The 15955-nt window shown below is 35.7% G+C and overlaps 1 protein-coding gene across 3 annotated transcripts in view; it reads right to left on the reverse strand.

The window, feature by feature from the left end:
* The window catches only part of LOC128248022 (uncharacterized), a 251462-nt gene that overhangs the window by 154355 nt on the left and 81152 nt on the right, over positions 1–15955 (reverse strand). For all 3 annotated transcript variants that reach the window (XM_089354399.1, XM_089354400.1, XM_089354401.1), the window contains exon 3: positions 1565–1669. In XM_089354399.1, coding sequence (XP_089210525.1) covers positions 1565–1669 — 105 coding nt within the window. The remainder of the gene's footprint in view (positions 1–1564; positions 1670–15955) is intronic.

Genomic DNA, 15955 nt, shown 5'->3' on the forward strand with positions numbered 1-15955 from the left:
GTTGGAGTGACAATGAAGAGAACCTACATTTAAAGATAGAAACAGTAAATAGGGGCAGAGGTGATCATAGTGAATATGATTTGGAAACACTCAGCTGTGTGTTTTGAGCAAAGATGATATTCAAATTGAAGAATAAAACAGTTACATTATTTACATTTGACAGATATTTATCCTCATCTTGTTTGTTGTTAACACAACGTTTCGGTTGATATACCCACCAGCCTTCATCAGGTGTCTTGGGGAAATTTCGAACCTGGGTTCTTATTCCTAAGGTATTTTTGATGTTGTTGTTATTATTATTATTCAGGTCATGGCCTGGAACCAAACTTGGAATCTTGGGGTTAGCCTGCGCTCTTAACCACTACACCATATGTGCACGGGCATATGGCAGTGACCTGAATAATAATAATAAGAACAACAATATCGAAAAATACCTTAAGAATGAGAACCCAGGTTTGAAATTTCCCCAAGACACCTGATAAAGGCTGGAGGGTATATCAACGGAAACGTTGTGTTAACAACAAACAAGATGAGGACAAATATCTGTCAAATGTAAATAATTTAAATAATGTACATAATTCCTCATCTCTTAAATATAGAACTGTAAGACAGTTACATTAAAATATATCAAATTTATCATTTTAAATTGACCCAAAAGGTTGCTTTGAGTTTTGGTTACATACAGATATAATTTTATCATGCTCATTATATGTAAAATTATACACATAAACACACACACACTGCATTCAAATTCTTCCTCATATTTCGAAGAAGTATAAGCACAAGAAAGAGTTAATTAAATTATAGAAACCCGATGCATTCAACATTAGTCTAACTAATCTGTACTAATCCAACTTAGCAAATTAATGCCACCCATTGAAATATTTTGCCTCTGCTTCTATGTAATACTGATATCAACCTTTGAACAAGTGCAGCTAATAATATTACTTATCATATGAAATCTTAAAATGTAATAATGTCAAAAAAACCTAATTTCAGAAAATCTTTACCAAACATTAACAGATCAGGTGTGGGGGGGGGGGGGGGGGGGCATCAGTCAGTGCAGCATGATGCAACATTCACCATTTGTCAGTATATTCCTCCCAGGTCCTCCTGGAGCGACCCATCAAGCAGAGTCCCAGTCAGTCTCCATCTCTGTGAGATGTCTTCTACAAGATGGTGTATGCAGTGACTGGGTCAAATCCATCAGGAACTCTCATCCACCAATGGAAGGGGGGGACGCTGGATGGCAGGATGGGGTTGGAGGGTTGTCACCTGAATGGTGCAATGGTGTTATCTGCTAGGAGTGAAAAAACTCAGTTCAACTTGAGGAGGCCTATCCGGCTAGGGACCCGGAATGTTCTCTCTCTCGGGAGCGGGGAATACCCATCTGCTCCTCTTTTCTTTGGAGAATAGTAGGGACTTGTACTCTTATGAAGTAACAACAAATACACAGGAAGTGGGGCGGGGAGAAAAATTTGAATATCCATCAATCAATGAACACTAAAAGCTTTTTTAGGGCGAGAGATGGAAAAAGCGAGAGGGGAACTGAAAAAGGACTTACCGCAATGTCTTGAGAAGGCCTGTGGTTTGATGACAAGGTGACATGTATCACATACGACCAGGTAAAGCTCATCCTTCGTTGGACATAATCCATATAAAGGCATATCTGAAATGGAAAATAAAAATAAAAATACATATATATATATATATGTAAAAAGAAAATATCTTGTTTCAGATTGATAGAAATATTTTGAAAAAAGATTTCTGAACAGAAGTTCGAGAAAACTGTATTTGATATAAGAAGATGAGAATAAAATTAACTTTTTGTTATCATATTTCCATTAAAATACATTATCTTCCTTTCAATTAATTTTGAAAATAATGAAAAATTTAGTAAAATCATCATCATCATCATTTAAAGTCCACTATTCCATGCTTGCAGGAGTCAGATGAAATTCATTGAAGCAGTCTTTTAACAGCCGCCTTTCCTGTCACCAACCCATACCCGTTTCCATACAAAGTTAATATTTCCCCCATGTTTTACAATGAAGACTACAACCATCAATCACATGATGTCAAAACAAAGGTACACGTATACATATACATGACAGGCTTCTTCCAGTTTCCATCTACCAAATCCACTCCCAAGGCTATGGCAGAAAGACACTTGCCCAAGGTGTAGCACCGTGGGACCAAACTGAATTTGTTTGTAATCAATTGAAATTATCATTGTTTTTAACATCCATTTTTTTCCACAACAGAAGTCAGAAATATTTGAAGAGGATCTAACAACAGCAGTGTAGATTTTTTATAAGAATAGCAAAAATATCAAATTTAAAAATAAAAATTATTATTGAAAACTGAGAAGCAGTGTAATCAAAGTTTAAAAAAAAAAAAAAAGACTAACTGAATGATGCAAAAAAACAACAACAAAAAGTTAAGTGACATTGAATACACAATTAAAGAAATTGTTTGACAAATTAACCAAACTAAATAAAATGACAGATTGGCTAAGTTTCTCATCAAATATTTATCTGGCCTTATAGATTTTTTTTCTTCTTCTTCCTCAATGTTGTTTTTAGTTAAAAAAAGCAGAGGAAAACCATTTGTAAACTGCTGGAGATGTTAATATAGCACAGCGAAATATTCTTCTACTTGATCAGTTGTAATACAGCTGAGATCAAGGAGTGATGGCTATCAAAGAAAAAATAAATAAATAACTCTTGAATTTCTCTCTGGATCAGAGATTTATTCTATCAAATATGTTAGCTCCATGTTATAATAATAACCAATATAAATGTTGGTTGTTTTATTTTCTAGTCACGCTTTACATCACAGAGAGAGAGAGAGAGAGAGAGAGAGAGAAAGAGAGAGAGAGAGAAGAGAGAGAGAGAGAGAGAGAGAGAGAGAGAGAGAGAGAGAGAGAGAGAGAGAGAGAGAGAGAGAGAGAGAGAGAGTATCTTATAACTTTCTCTTTCTGAACAATACACATATTTTTAATGAAATTTTTGCAAAAATGTGTTTCCGATGGGTTAGGCTGCCATTATGCTCATAAATATTAGAAAAAGAACAACATATATTTATTGAGAAATTTGTTTTATTTAATCTTACTTTAAGGAAACGAATATTTTTCTTTTGAAAATTAGCATTCATTTCATCATTTTGTATAAACACTAAGAAATTTGCTGCAAGTTAAATTATAATTATTGTCTGTATGTATGACATAATTGCTGATGTTACACTCAATGATAAAAGTATACTTCCACTGTATCATAACTAATACTACTGGTGCCATGTAAAAAATATCCAGTACACACCGTAAAGTCATTGGTATTCTTTGGTTATCTCACCCCCATTAAAAAATTGGGTTATCTCCCCACTAAAAAATTGAGTTTATGAGTTGACAAGAGATTGGATTAAAAAGGTTTAAGATCCTTTTGATTCAATACTTCAGCACATTGTTGATGTTTGGCCTCCTCAATAGGAATGGTATGATTTGTTATAAATTTTTCATAAAACAGGGGGAGATAACCCAATTTTTTAATGGGGGTGAGATAATAAAAAAAATACCAAGTAATTACCATTAGGAAGGGCAACCAGCTGTAGAAACCATGCAAAAACAGATAATTGGAGCCTGGTGCAACTCTCCGACTTGCCAGCTCCCATCAAACTGTCCAAGCCATGCCAGCAAGGAGAACTGACACTAAATGGTGGTGATGATGATGATGATGACGACGACAGAGTAGAGTTATGAATGAACAGTTATTGATGACACTGAAACATTAACTGACAAAGTTAAGGAATATTCTGGTTGGAGGGTGTGGGGAAAAAAATGAAGTCCCAAACTGAAAATAGAAGTATAGATGGACAAAGTGCATCAAGTGTAAACTACAATCTAAGCTCGAAAGGAAAGGTCGTTTGGTAAGTACTAAAAATAGTATATTTGTTTTTTTTTTTTTCCTTTCGATGCTAACATTCAACAAGATGTCAATTCTAGTAAATATAATTTCTAATTCTTATTTAGCTACATTTTAGGTCAGAGATACTCCATTATATGTAATAATTCCCTTCTCCAGTTCTTGTAGCAGCAAGAAAGGAAATAGATTAACATGCAAAAACAGAGACAGGAATTTTAATTATCATAATTATGTCCGAGATTATTGATTATCAAAGGCCAATAAAATACGAGATTTTCATTGTTAACTGAGCAGTTGACTTAAAAGCCAAAGAACCAGTTCCACTACTGGTGTGCAGCCAACAGCATCATTTCTGGAATTACAATGGCGGTGGTTGGGGACAAATAACAAAACCATAATACACTTACTTGGAACTAATACACTGAAAATTATGACAGTATTTTTGTACGTTTGATATTAAATAGAAAGGAAATCAAGCAGAGCAGCATTTATAAATGGTGAAACGACGACTACAATTGAAGACAAAATTCATTGTTATTGGATTTCTGTGAGCGAGAAACTAATTATTACTTGTGTTAATTTTGGAAAGAACAACCAGTGACCAAACCTTCCCATTGGTATACATAAATCTTTAACCCTTTAGCATTTAAACTGGCCATATCCGGCCCAAATACTCTACCTGTTTCCTCTTGAAGCTGGCCACAAAATAGGTAGAATAGTAGGGATCTTCTCTATGCTGGTTTAGATTCCTTATCTGGGGAATGAAACCACAATCTTGCGATCATGAGTGCAACACGCTAACCTCTAGACCAAACACCTGTAAGGAATACCCTTCCAAAAGTATCAAGTCCTTCCTAGGAACCAGCAATAAAAATTCAATAATTTAATATTTACACCAGCCATATCCAGCCCAGATATCCTAACTGCTTTATGTTGAAATTAGCCAGATCCAGCCTCTCATACCAACCCTACAATTTCATTCTAAAAACAAACAATCACATCATTGAAATCTCAAAGCTGTGACATAATGCCTGATTAATTCCAAACAATGTGAATACATAAGCATCACATTTGAGAGAGAGAAATCTGAATGCTAAAGGGTTAAATATGACTGAACTATGCCAGCCTGGTTAGGTGACACAACACAAAAAGTGAAAATCTAAGAAAATATACAGATGATAATATTTAACCCTGTCAGAGACCACTTCTTAGTTCCAGGACACACAAACTTTCTGGTTTTAAAATGATTTGAATTAAAATGTTCCATCAGACTTCCATGTTGTTAATTTATATTCTAAACACTAACATAAATAATGGCAAAGTTATTTTACTAAATTCTTTATCATTTTCAAAATTTATACAAACAAAAGCAGTGCATTTCAACAGAAAGATGGTAACAAAAGAATCAACACAACACCAGATGCAGGCATGACTGTGTGGTAAGAAACTTGCTTCTCAATCACATGGTTTTGGGTTCAGTCCCATCATGTGGCACCTTTGCCAAGTGGCTTCTACTTTTACCCTGAGCCAACCAAACTTTTGTGAGTGGATGGAAAATGAAAGAAAGCAATCATGTGTGTGTGTGTGTGAGAGAGAGAGAGAGAGAGAGAGAAAGAGGAGAGAGAAAGAGAGAGAGAGAGAGAGAGAGAGAGAGAGAGAGAGAGAGAGAGAGAGAGAAAGAGAGAGAGAGAGAGAAAGAGAGAGAGAGAGAGAGGCCTTTATCTTGATGATGCATGGTAGCTATAATTAAATTTCAATGTTACACATGCATTGTTATTCATTTCCAACATTCTCTGAAAACATGTCCGGCCATGGAAAAATATTTACCCTAGTTGGAAAAAAGAAGGGCATCCAGCTGCAGAAAACCTGCCTCAATAAACTGACCCATGCAAGCATAAGAAAATGGAAGTTAAACTGATGATGATGATGATGATGATGATAATAACTACAGGGTTTACCTCATGATACTATGTTGTCATATGAAAGTATTTAAATTTGATTAAGGAGCCCATGTATGTTAGTACTGAAAATTGAATGAAAAATATTGCGAAAGAAGAAAACAGAAGGAAGACATTTATTGAAAGTAAAATGGAAATAATGAATGATGTCTAACTTCTCTTGAAAGTTCACGATGAAGTTGTAGTAAAAGCCGAGAACAGAAAACTTTGCAACCAAAAATATAAACCTCCAATGCTGTTGAGTACACCTTTTTTTTTTTTTTTAATAAAATGTTTGCCAAAAATAAACAAAGAGAACGAAAAAAAATAATAATCCTGAGAGTATCTTTGCCATTATATTTAAAAACATGTAGCTTTGAAATGGCTTCTGAATCATAGACTAAATAGAAAAATGGGAAACCACCAAATTGATGGTGACAGTAGATATGTAGTAAAAGACTTTCTCCATTAAATTCTGTTTGGTTTAGCTTCCATCTGAGAAGACTTGAACTTTTCCACAGGTTTTAACCTTTTAAGGAACTATCTTAATGAAGCACAAGTTTCTATTTAATTGCAATCTAATTAACTACCCAAAGCTAAATTATAAGATATTACAGATAAACAATTCCAACTTATTAACTAATTTTTCATTAGTGATTGATATTTCAAAATTCTTGATATTGATTTCTTTGCAGTAATGAAGGCATTAAAATAATTATTAAAATTTAATGTTATCATTAATTTCTTCAAAGAGAGTTTATATGTAATTTTTTGAAAATATTAAAATTCATTATTTTTACTTTCGATTTTAAAATATTGCAATTTTAGATATTATAAGGAGGGAAGTTAAATTTTGATGATAAAAATAATAATCCTTTCTACAAGAGGCACAAGGCTCAAAATTTTAGAGAAGGGGTGTTAATCAATTAAACCAACCCATCATTCAACTGGTGCTTCTTTCATCGACCTCAAAAGAAAGGTAGAGAAGACTTCAGCAGAATTTCAAACTAGTGGCATTTCTTCTGGGTCTACATTCTAACAATCCTACCAGCTTTTCACCTGAACGATGATGATAAATAATCCTTTCTACTATACGTACAAGGGGATGAGTCACATTGACCCCAGGGCTCAACTGGTACTTATTTTATCAACCCTGAAAGGATGAATGGCAAAGTCCACCCAGCAGCATCCAAACTCAAAATGTGAAGATGGGCAAAATGCCACTAAGCATTTTTGCCCGGTGCATTAATGATTCTGACAGCAAATAATAATAATAATAATAATAATAATAATAATGATAATAATAATAATAATAAGCATAATAATAATAATAATAATAATAATAATAAGCATAATGATAATAATAATAATAATAATAAGCATAATGATCATCATCATCATCATCATCATCGTTTAACGTCCGCTTTCCATGCTAGCATGGGTTGGACGATTTGACTGAGGACTGGTGAAACCGGATGGCAACACCAGGCTCCAGTCTGATTTGGCAGAGTTTCAGATAATGATAATGATAATAATAATAATGATAATGATAATGATAATAATAATAATAATAAGCATAATAATAATAATAATAATAATAAGCATAATGATAATAATAATAATAAGCATAATGATAATAATAATAATAAGCATAATAATAATAATAATAATAATAGTGTCATTGTCATTATCAGTATTTCTTCATATGTGTTTATTTGACTTTAAGAATCAAGAGAAAATATATACATTCATCCCACAGGCTGGTATGACAAAGCCATGCTACCATTCTTACTGGCTTCACTGAAGAAGAAAAGCAGGAATTGTGATTTTCTGACTTTTCCAGACAGAAACTGAAATAAGCCCATCGCAAGTGCACATGCATGTGTGCCATGTAAGAGGCAAACAGTACATTGTAAAGTGGCTGGCATTAAGAAGGGCATCCAGCCATAGAAACCATGCAAAAAACAGCCCTCTAGCTTGCCAGCTCCTGTCAAACTGTCCACCCATACCAGCATGGAAAAAGGACGTTGAGTTATGATGATATTTATATACATGCACACACACATACATATGCGTGTGTGTGTGCATGCACACATACATACGTATGCACACATACATGCGTGTGCATGCACATGTGAATCCTTGTGTCCGTGTCATGACATTATGCAATAGCTGGAAATGAACATCATCTTATGAATGATGTCATTCATTTCCTCTCTTCCATGAAAATATGTCCAGCGACTGAAGAACTACTACTTGGAAACCAGTGAGGGGTGGTGAGGGGGTAATGCATTTTTGGCCATAGAAGATGTACCTCGACAAATTCCATCTGACCCATACAAATATGGAAGAGTGGACATTAAATACTGACGACTCAAGAGAGGTGCAAGTCAAAAACCAATCTAAGAGGCACCAAAGAATACCATCTCATTTTCAACAGAGTTTTTATATTGACTAATTTCCTGCTGTTAAATTAGATGGGTGCAGCTGTGGCACTAATGCTTTTACCCAAGAGCATTAGGGAAATAAAGCGATACTAACTCATATGCTATATACATTCATGGCACACCCACAAGAGAACTGGTTTTGGTACCAGAAGTAGTAACAGTAGAGAATGGTGATGCCTGTAGGTAGTAGTAGTAGCAGCAGCAGCACCACCACCACCACCACCACCACCATTGTCGATGTGTTTGTAAACATGCCAAGAATTCCCCCCCCCCCCCCGCCTAATGTCATGTATGTAAAGAAAGTTTGAGAAAGAAAGAAAATTATATTGGTCAAGAAATGATGGAATTTCAACAAGGAGATTATTTATCTGTTGCCAATTTTTCTTTTAACGTTATTGCGAGAATTACATACAGAGAGAATATAATTAAGAGATAGAAAATGAAAAACAAAAAAAAAGTCTCTATTGTTGTTATTTAACCCCCAGATCAACGTTCATTGAGCAGATCTATGATCAAAACCATTCCAGCCATGACAATCCTCTCTTTATTCAGACATGATCTGTTTTAATACATTTTGTCTACTCTTCCTCCCAGTTACCTTCATTGAAGACTATAAGAGTGTGATTTGAAGTGGATTTGGTTACTATTTCTAGCATATCAAATAGATATGTAGCGGTGGCCTTGTTGGCTCCGAAGCTTATTTGAATATTCATTTTATTTTCTTTTGCCATTCTTCAAGTAGAATGGAAAACAAATCATAGTCTCTCTCTCTCTCTCTCCCAAAGACATGTTCAAATACAATTTCAATTCATCAAAACAGAGAATACACATATACAGAGTAGAGTAAGTTTTCAGGCATGTAATGTAGTGAAAACTGGGATTATTTGTGCATTTCAGAGACAGCAAGACCCTTTGGGGGGTATTTAAAATTAAAAAAAACTGAAATACTCTTCCACTTGAGAGCTGCAGCCACACTGCAGCACCACTGTGAAACTTCTGATATGTGGCATCTGGTGTATGGAAGCAGTTTGATGTTGCTGCCCTCATTTGCCTTTCTTGCTGCAAGATAGGTTGATCTGGAACTCTTGACAGAGGGAGAACCAGTTTCGTTTTGAAGAGGCACCTACACCCACTCTGTGTTGATCTCTCAGGCTTTTCAAGAGGATATTGAAGAGCTGTGGACCCTTGAAACTTAAGCTGTTACAAAATTCTGATGGCGATGTTGGGATCTTTAACACTGCAGTGGTGTTTGTGTAACTTTCAATGTCAAAGTTTGCTACGGGCATATCTTTCCTGCCTTCATTCTCGGAAGTAGAGTCTTAACTTTTACAGACTTTCCCCACTAGCTGAAGTTGTAGCTTCACTGGATTGTTTTGAGATCCACAGTTATTTCAAACACTGTATGGTGACCATAGTTGGGAGCAATTAATTGAAATTTTTTGAAAATACAGAAAATGCCAATGGATTTGTTTCAGTCTTATTTACACCTCTTCAGTGAGGTATATTTTGCACAAATGGCAAAACAATTGAGAGGTGGGAGGATAAGCTTGGTTGCTTAGTCAAGAAGGGATTTCGATTTAGGAACTCCCACCAGGGTTCACCTTGTCTTGGTGATGATGATTGTCAATGATAATTGATTTTCCTGGTGTTTGTGTAAACAAACTTGCAAGGGAGGAAGATGAAAAAAGAAAACAGATAAGTTGGGGATAAAAACATTATCATTGAAAAATAAAAGGTATTTAAAAAATTTGTTGACCTTCAAAATGAATAAAATTGTCAAGAAAACCATGATAATTGATATGTAAAGAAGCTGTATAAAATGAGAAGACATTTAGTCCTCCTATAAAATATTGTTTATATTCCATGTAATTTTTATGTTATTGTTTCAGAAGTTGCTCAGATGTTTCTACAACTACCTTTCAACAAAACCAGAACAAACAATACAGTTCTATATTAAAGAGATGAGGAATTATTTTACATTATTTACATTTGACAGATATTTGTCCTCACCTTGTTTGTTGTTAACACAACGGTTCCGCTGATATACCCTCCAGCCTTCATCAGGTGTCTTGGGGAAATCTTGAACCTGGGTTCTCATTCCTAAGTTATTTTTCAATGTTATTAATATTATTTTACTATTATTATTCAGGTCACTGCTTGGAATCAAACTCGGAATCTTGGGTTTAGTAGCCTGCACTCTTAACCACTACACCCATGGGCATATGGCATAGTGGTTAAGAACGTGGGCTACTAACCCCGAGATTCTGAGTTTGATTCCAAGCAGTGACCTGAATAATAATAATAATAATAATAATAATAATAATAACATTGAAAAATACCTTAGGAATGAGAACCCAGGTTCAAAATTTCCCCAAGACACCTGATGAAGGCTGGAGGGTATAACAGCCGAAATGTTGTGTTAACAACAAATAAGATGAGGAAAAATATCTGTGAAATATAAATAATGTACAGAACAAACATTGCCTAATGGAATGGTCATTTATTTAAACCCTTTCATGACCATGAAATGCACTGCCCTTATTTTAATTTAGAAAATAATGAAGAGTTTAGTATAATAACTCTTGATATTAAAGCTGGTGTTTGGAACACGAATTAACATGACATTTTGATGGAAGTTTTTAATTTAGATCACTTTAAATAGGCAGTTTGTATCATAGAACCAGTGGCGGGGGGGGGGGGGGTGTCTCAGGTGGGTTGGTATTAAAAGAGATAAACTTTACATAATCCAATAGACTGAAATGAAAGCAGTTGAAGACACTGCAGCCAAAAGCACTCAATTCAAATTGATTGCAGTGTGACTTATGTACTTTTGAAACTCGAGAGTCAAACTGTTGCTATCACCATCACCATCATCATCATGATTACTTCCATTTCTACCTGATAAATTGGCTGAATATCAAAGTAAAAAAGATGTAATTTTTCTTTCTTCCCAAAATTATATATTTTTGTGTAAAGACATTTTTGTCTCAAGCTGACCTCTATGGCAGTAATCCAGCATGGTCTCAAAGGTTTAGTGAAAATTAACTGAAGGGATTTAGTGACAAGAAGTCATTATCAGTATCACCATCATCATCATTTTACATCCACCTTCCATGCTAACATCCACTGGATGGGCCATTACACTCTAAGTTAGTTCCAATTTGAAATTGATTCCCTTCCCGGGCAAGTCTGGACCAATATTGTTTGTTGGTTCCACTTTTGACAGGATTGAGTACTACCCTTAAACACCAAACACTTTACAGAGAGTACCAGATGTACTTCATCAGGGCACCAGCACAAAAGGGGTTGTGTACTCAGCAAGACTAAAGAGCCTCCTCTAGTCTATGTTGTCTCCTTTCACTCACCAAATACTTTACAGAATGTACCCAATGCATTTTATCAGCATATTAGCACCAGAGAGGTCCTTTTGACTACAGCAAAACTAAAAGGCCTTCACTCTCTCTCTATCTCACTATCACTGATTCTGTTCATTTAAAGCGACATGAGTGACAGAGTGAGAGAGAGAGAGAGAGAGAGAGAGAGAGAGGCAAGAGAGTGACAGAGGAGAATGTAAGATAGGCAGCTACATTTTGGTTGTTGTTGAGGAGATTGCATAGAAAACAGGAGTGGTATCGAGTGGGGGTGGGGCATAGAATGATAGGAAGAAGACAGGCTGTGAGAGTGTAGGATAGTCATAAGGATGAGTGATGAATAAGAGAGGAAGTGATGGACAGCTACAAAGATTAGTACAGGAAAGAAGGGGTAGAGAAAGAAAGGGAGGGAGGGTGTTGGTGGAGGAGTGAATCCAGATAAATCTGATGCCTTTCCTTGTTTTACACACACAGCATGATGGGAGGTGGGAAGAAATGATAAAGGAGTGATGGCAGGGAAATTCAATATGGATGAATTCAATCCCAGCTTCCACCACCACCACCATCATCAACTTATTGTCCAGTTTGTCATGCTTGAGTGGATCTAATAATATTCTAAGAGCAATATTGCTGTACAATAATTAAGATGAAATTCACATTCACAATAATTTATGCAAGAAGGTTAATTTTCCTTCTGTGAAACAAATATGAACTATTATTACTATTATTATTATTATTATTATTATTATTATTATCATCATCAGTGAATGGCAAAATCATTAGCATGCCAGGGAAAATGCTTCACAGCATTTTGTCCATCTTCACATTCTGAGTTCAAATTCCGCTGAGGTCAACTTTGCCTTTCAGAGTCGATAAATTAAGTACCAGTAAAACACTGGTGTTGATGTAATTAACTAGTCCCTTCCCCCCAAAACTTCAAGCCCTGTGCTTTTAGCAGAAAGGATTATTATTATTATTATTATTGTCAACAAAATGGTAAGCTGGCAGAATTGTTGGCATGCTGGGCAAAATGCTTAGCACCATTTCGTCAGTCTTTATGTTCTGAGTTCAAATTCTGCTGAGATTGACCTTGCCTTTCATCCTTTCGGGGTTGATAAAATAAGTACCAGTTGAGTACTGGGGTCGATGTAATCGACTTAGCTCCTCCTCCAAAATTGCTGGCCTTGTGCTGAAGTTATTATTGAGGCAGCAAGTTGGCAGAACCGTTAGCATGCCAGGCAAAATGCTTAGGAGCATTTTGTCCATCTTTACAATCTGAGTTCAAATTCTACCGATGTCAACTTTGCTTCCATCATTTCAGGGTCGATAAATTAAGCACCAGCCAAATACTGGGGTCGATGTGATCAACTATCCTTGTGCTCATAGCAGAAAAGATTATTGTTGTTATTATTATTATTACCCTTTCCCTGCATCTATTTCACACAGACATAAACTGGACAGAGTAAGGGGTACAAAGAGGGGAGGGAAGCATGACTTTGTGGTAAAAAGCTTGCTCCCAGCCACATGGTTCTGGTTGACGGAAATAGAAAAAAGGTGTGTGTGTGTGTGCGCGCGCCTTGCCACCATTTGACAACCAATGCTGGTGTGTTTAGGTCCCTGTAACTTAGCAGAAACTGATAGAATAAGTTACCAGGCTTAAAAAAAAAAGGTACTGAGGTTGGTTCCTTCGACTAAAAATTCTTCAAGGCAGTGCTCCAGCAAGGTCATAGAAACATGTAAAAGATAGGATAAAGACCTCCTTTGATCATGAATGACAATGGGATTGCACTTGAAAAGTTACCCTCTGAGGCACAAGTCTGGACAAGGTTGTTTATGGAAGACCAGCAATCGCCCATGCATACCAGCCTCACCTCTCCATGCCACCAATGTTATCCAAGGGAAAGGCAAAGGGGCCAATAAAGCAAGGCACCAGTGATATCACAACTTATTTCTACAGCTGAGTGAACTGGAGCAACATGAAATAAAGTGTCTTGCGTTCTACAGTCTGGTGCTGGAATCGAACTCACTACCTCATGATGCTCTAACCACTGAGCCATGTACCATCACTCAAGATAAAAGATATTATAAAGCCTTATAAATTCTTTTAGATACTGACTTTGATTATTTAGTGATAAAAATTTAAAACAAACAAAAAAAAATCAATTTTCTCTCTCTCTTTTTAAGAGAAGAGAATACTTGAATTTTCTTGTTTTGAAAAAAATTTATTATATTTGCCTAATTTTGCTGCTAGTAAGATTGGAATTCACTTCCTGTTTATACCTGGCAGGCAATCTACATTGACATTTAATAGATTTTCTTTACTTGGAAAATAAATACTATTTAAACAAGTCCTTAACATTTAAAATGGTAAGCATTGTGTAGAAAAATTCATAACACTGATCCCTATCACCAATATAAAATCAGAGAGAGGAATATGCAATTGGAAGTCTTCATATTACAAATACATTATTATGCATGTAGGCGTAGTGATGTGCTTGAGAAACCTACATTCCAACTACATGGTTTGGGGTTCAATTCCTCTGTATGATATATTAGACAAGCATCAGGCTAGCCAAAGCCTTGGGAGTGGATTTGGTACAAGCTGGAAGCCCATATTGCATAGGGGTGTGTGTGTGTGTGTGTGTGTGTGTGTGTGTGTGTGTGTGTGTGTGTGTGTGTGTGTGTGTGCGCGTGTGTGTGCGTGCGTGCATGATAAGTTAGCATCACTTTGCCTTGACATCATGAAATAGTTGTAAACGAGTGTCACTGTCATACAAGCAGTGTCCTTCATTTCCACTCTTTGGTGAACAGATGCCTGGCCATGGGGAAATATTTTCTTACTTGGAAAAAAGTCAAGGTCAGTAAACAGGAAGAGTATCTGACCATTGAAAGATTTGCTTCAACAAATTCTGTCCAACCCATGTGGACAGGGACAAAATGGCAATTAAAAAAAATGATTGTTACATCATTATTATTAAGAGAAGATAGTAAAAAAGGCTGGAAAGTGAAATAAGTTACTAATCATCGTTACTGTAAATATAGTAGCAATGTAACAAATATTATAAAATAACATTGTTTCATACAATTTCAAGATAAATATGGAACACAGCACAAAATCTGAACAAGCAATATTTGTCTTTGTTGAGCATATGAAGAAAAAAAAACACTACAGAAAATATTAAAAAAAAAACATGCTAAAAAGCAAAACTACAATATTTTAGTTTGTTACTTGCCATGCAAATTTGTTGAACAGATGTTTATTTTTGTAGTTTAATTAGGTATTTTTAGAGAGAGAAATAACTCTTATTTTAGATTCCATACTGATAATATAATGGTAAAAAAAGAAGTTTGGTACAGCCCTATTTTAACCAAAAAAAAAAAAAAATACAAACCATAAGCATTAAAATATTTAACACAGTAATTATTATTTGTTGATTAATATAAGCTTAATGATTTTGTAAGACTATCTCTAAAATAAACATTAACCCTGAAGAAGCGTCGCACTCAAACAGTGAAGGGAACCTGTGGAAGAGGTAAACCCAGGAAGATGTGGGATTAGGTGGTGAAGCACAATCTTCAAATGTTGGGCCTCACAGAAGCAATGGCAAACGGCCAAGAGCTTTGGAGATATGCTGTGCTTGAGAAGACCCGCCAAGCCAAGTGAGATCGTAGTCATGGCTGATGCTAGTGTCATGTAACTGGCCCAGTAAAAGCACCCTTCAATCATTGGGCGATATGCTGTGCTTGTGAAAACCTCTTAAACCAAGTGAAATCAGAGTTGTGGCTGATACCGGTGCCGTCTGACTGGCACGTAAAAAGCATCCACTACACTCTCAGAGTGGTTGGCATTAGGAAGGGCAACCAGCCATAGAAATCTTGTCAAATCAGATTGGAACCTAGTGCAGCCCCTCTGCTTGCCAGTTTTCAATCAAACCGTCCAACCCATGCCAGCATGGAAAGCAGGCATTAAACAATGATGATAATGATGATGATTTTTATACAAAGATTACTACTACTACTACTACTACTGCTGCTGCTACCAGTGACAATAATTTTAGCAAGTAATAACAAAAATTATTGTTGCTTGAGCTAATGACTACTGCTGAAGGTTGGGTTAAATGCACTTCTAGCTTTATCAAATACACATCTTTGGGTGTTACTAATCTCACAGGGTAAATGTCACTGCAGAGGACTCCACAAAGATTGTCTTATAAGCACCATTCCCAAAAACAAAAACAAAAAAAAAATTAATAAATAAATAAATGCCAGACTTTGTTATT

This window comes from Octopus bimaculoides, chromosome 6 (genome assembly GCF_046866305.1).
Source record: "Octopus bimaculoides isolate indiv1 chromosome 6, ASM4686630v1, whole genome shotgun sequence".
In the NCBI taxonomy this organism is placed as follows: domain Eukaryota; kingdom Metazoa; phylum Mollusca; class Cephalopoda; order Octopoda; family Octopodidae; genus Octopus; species Octopus bimaculoides.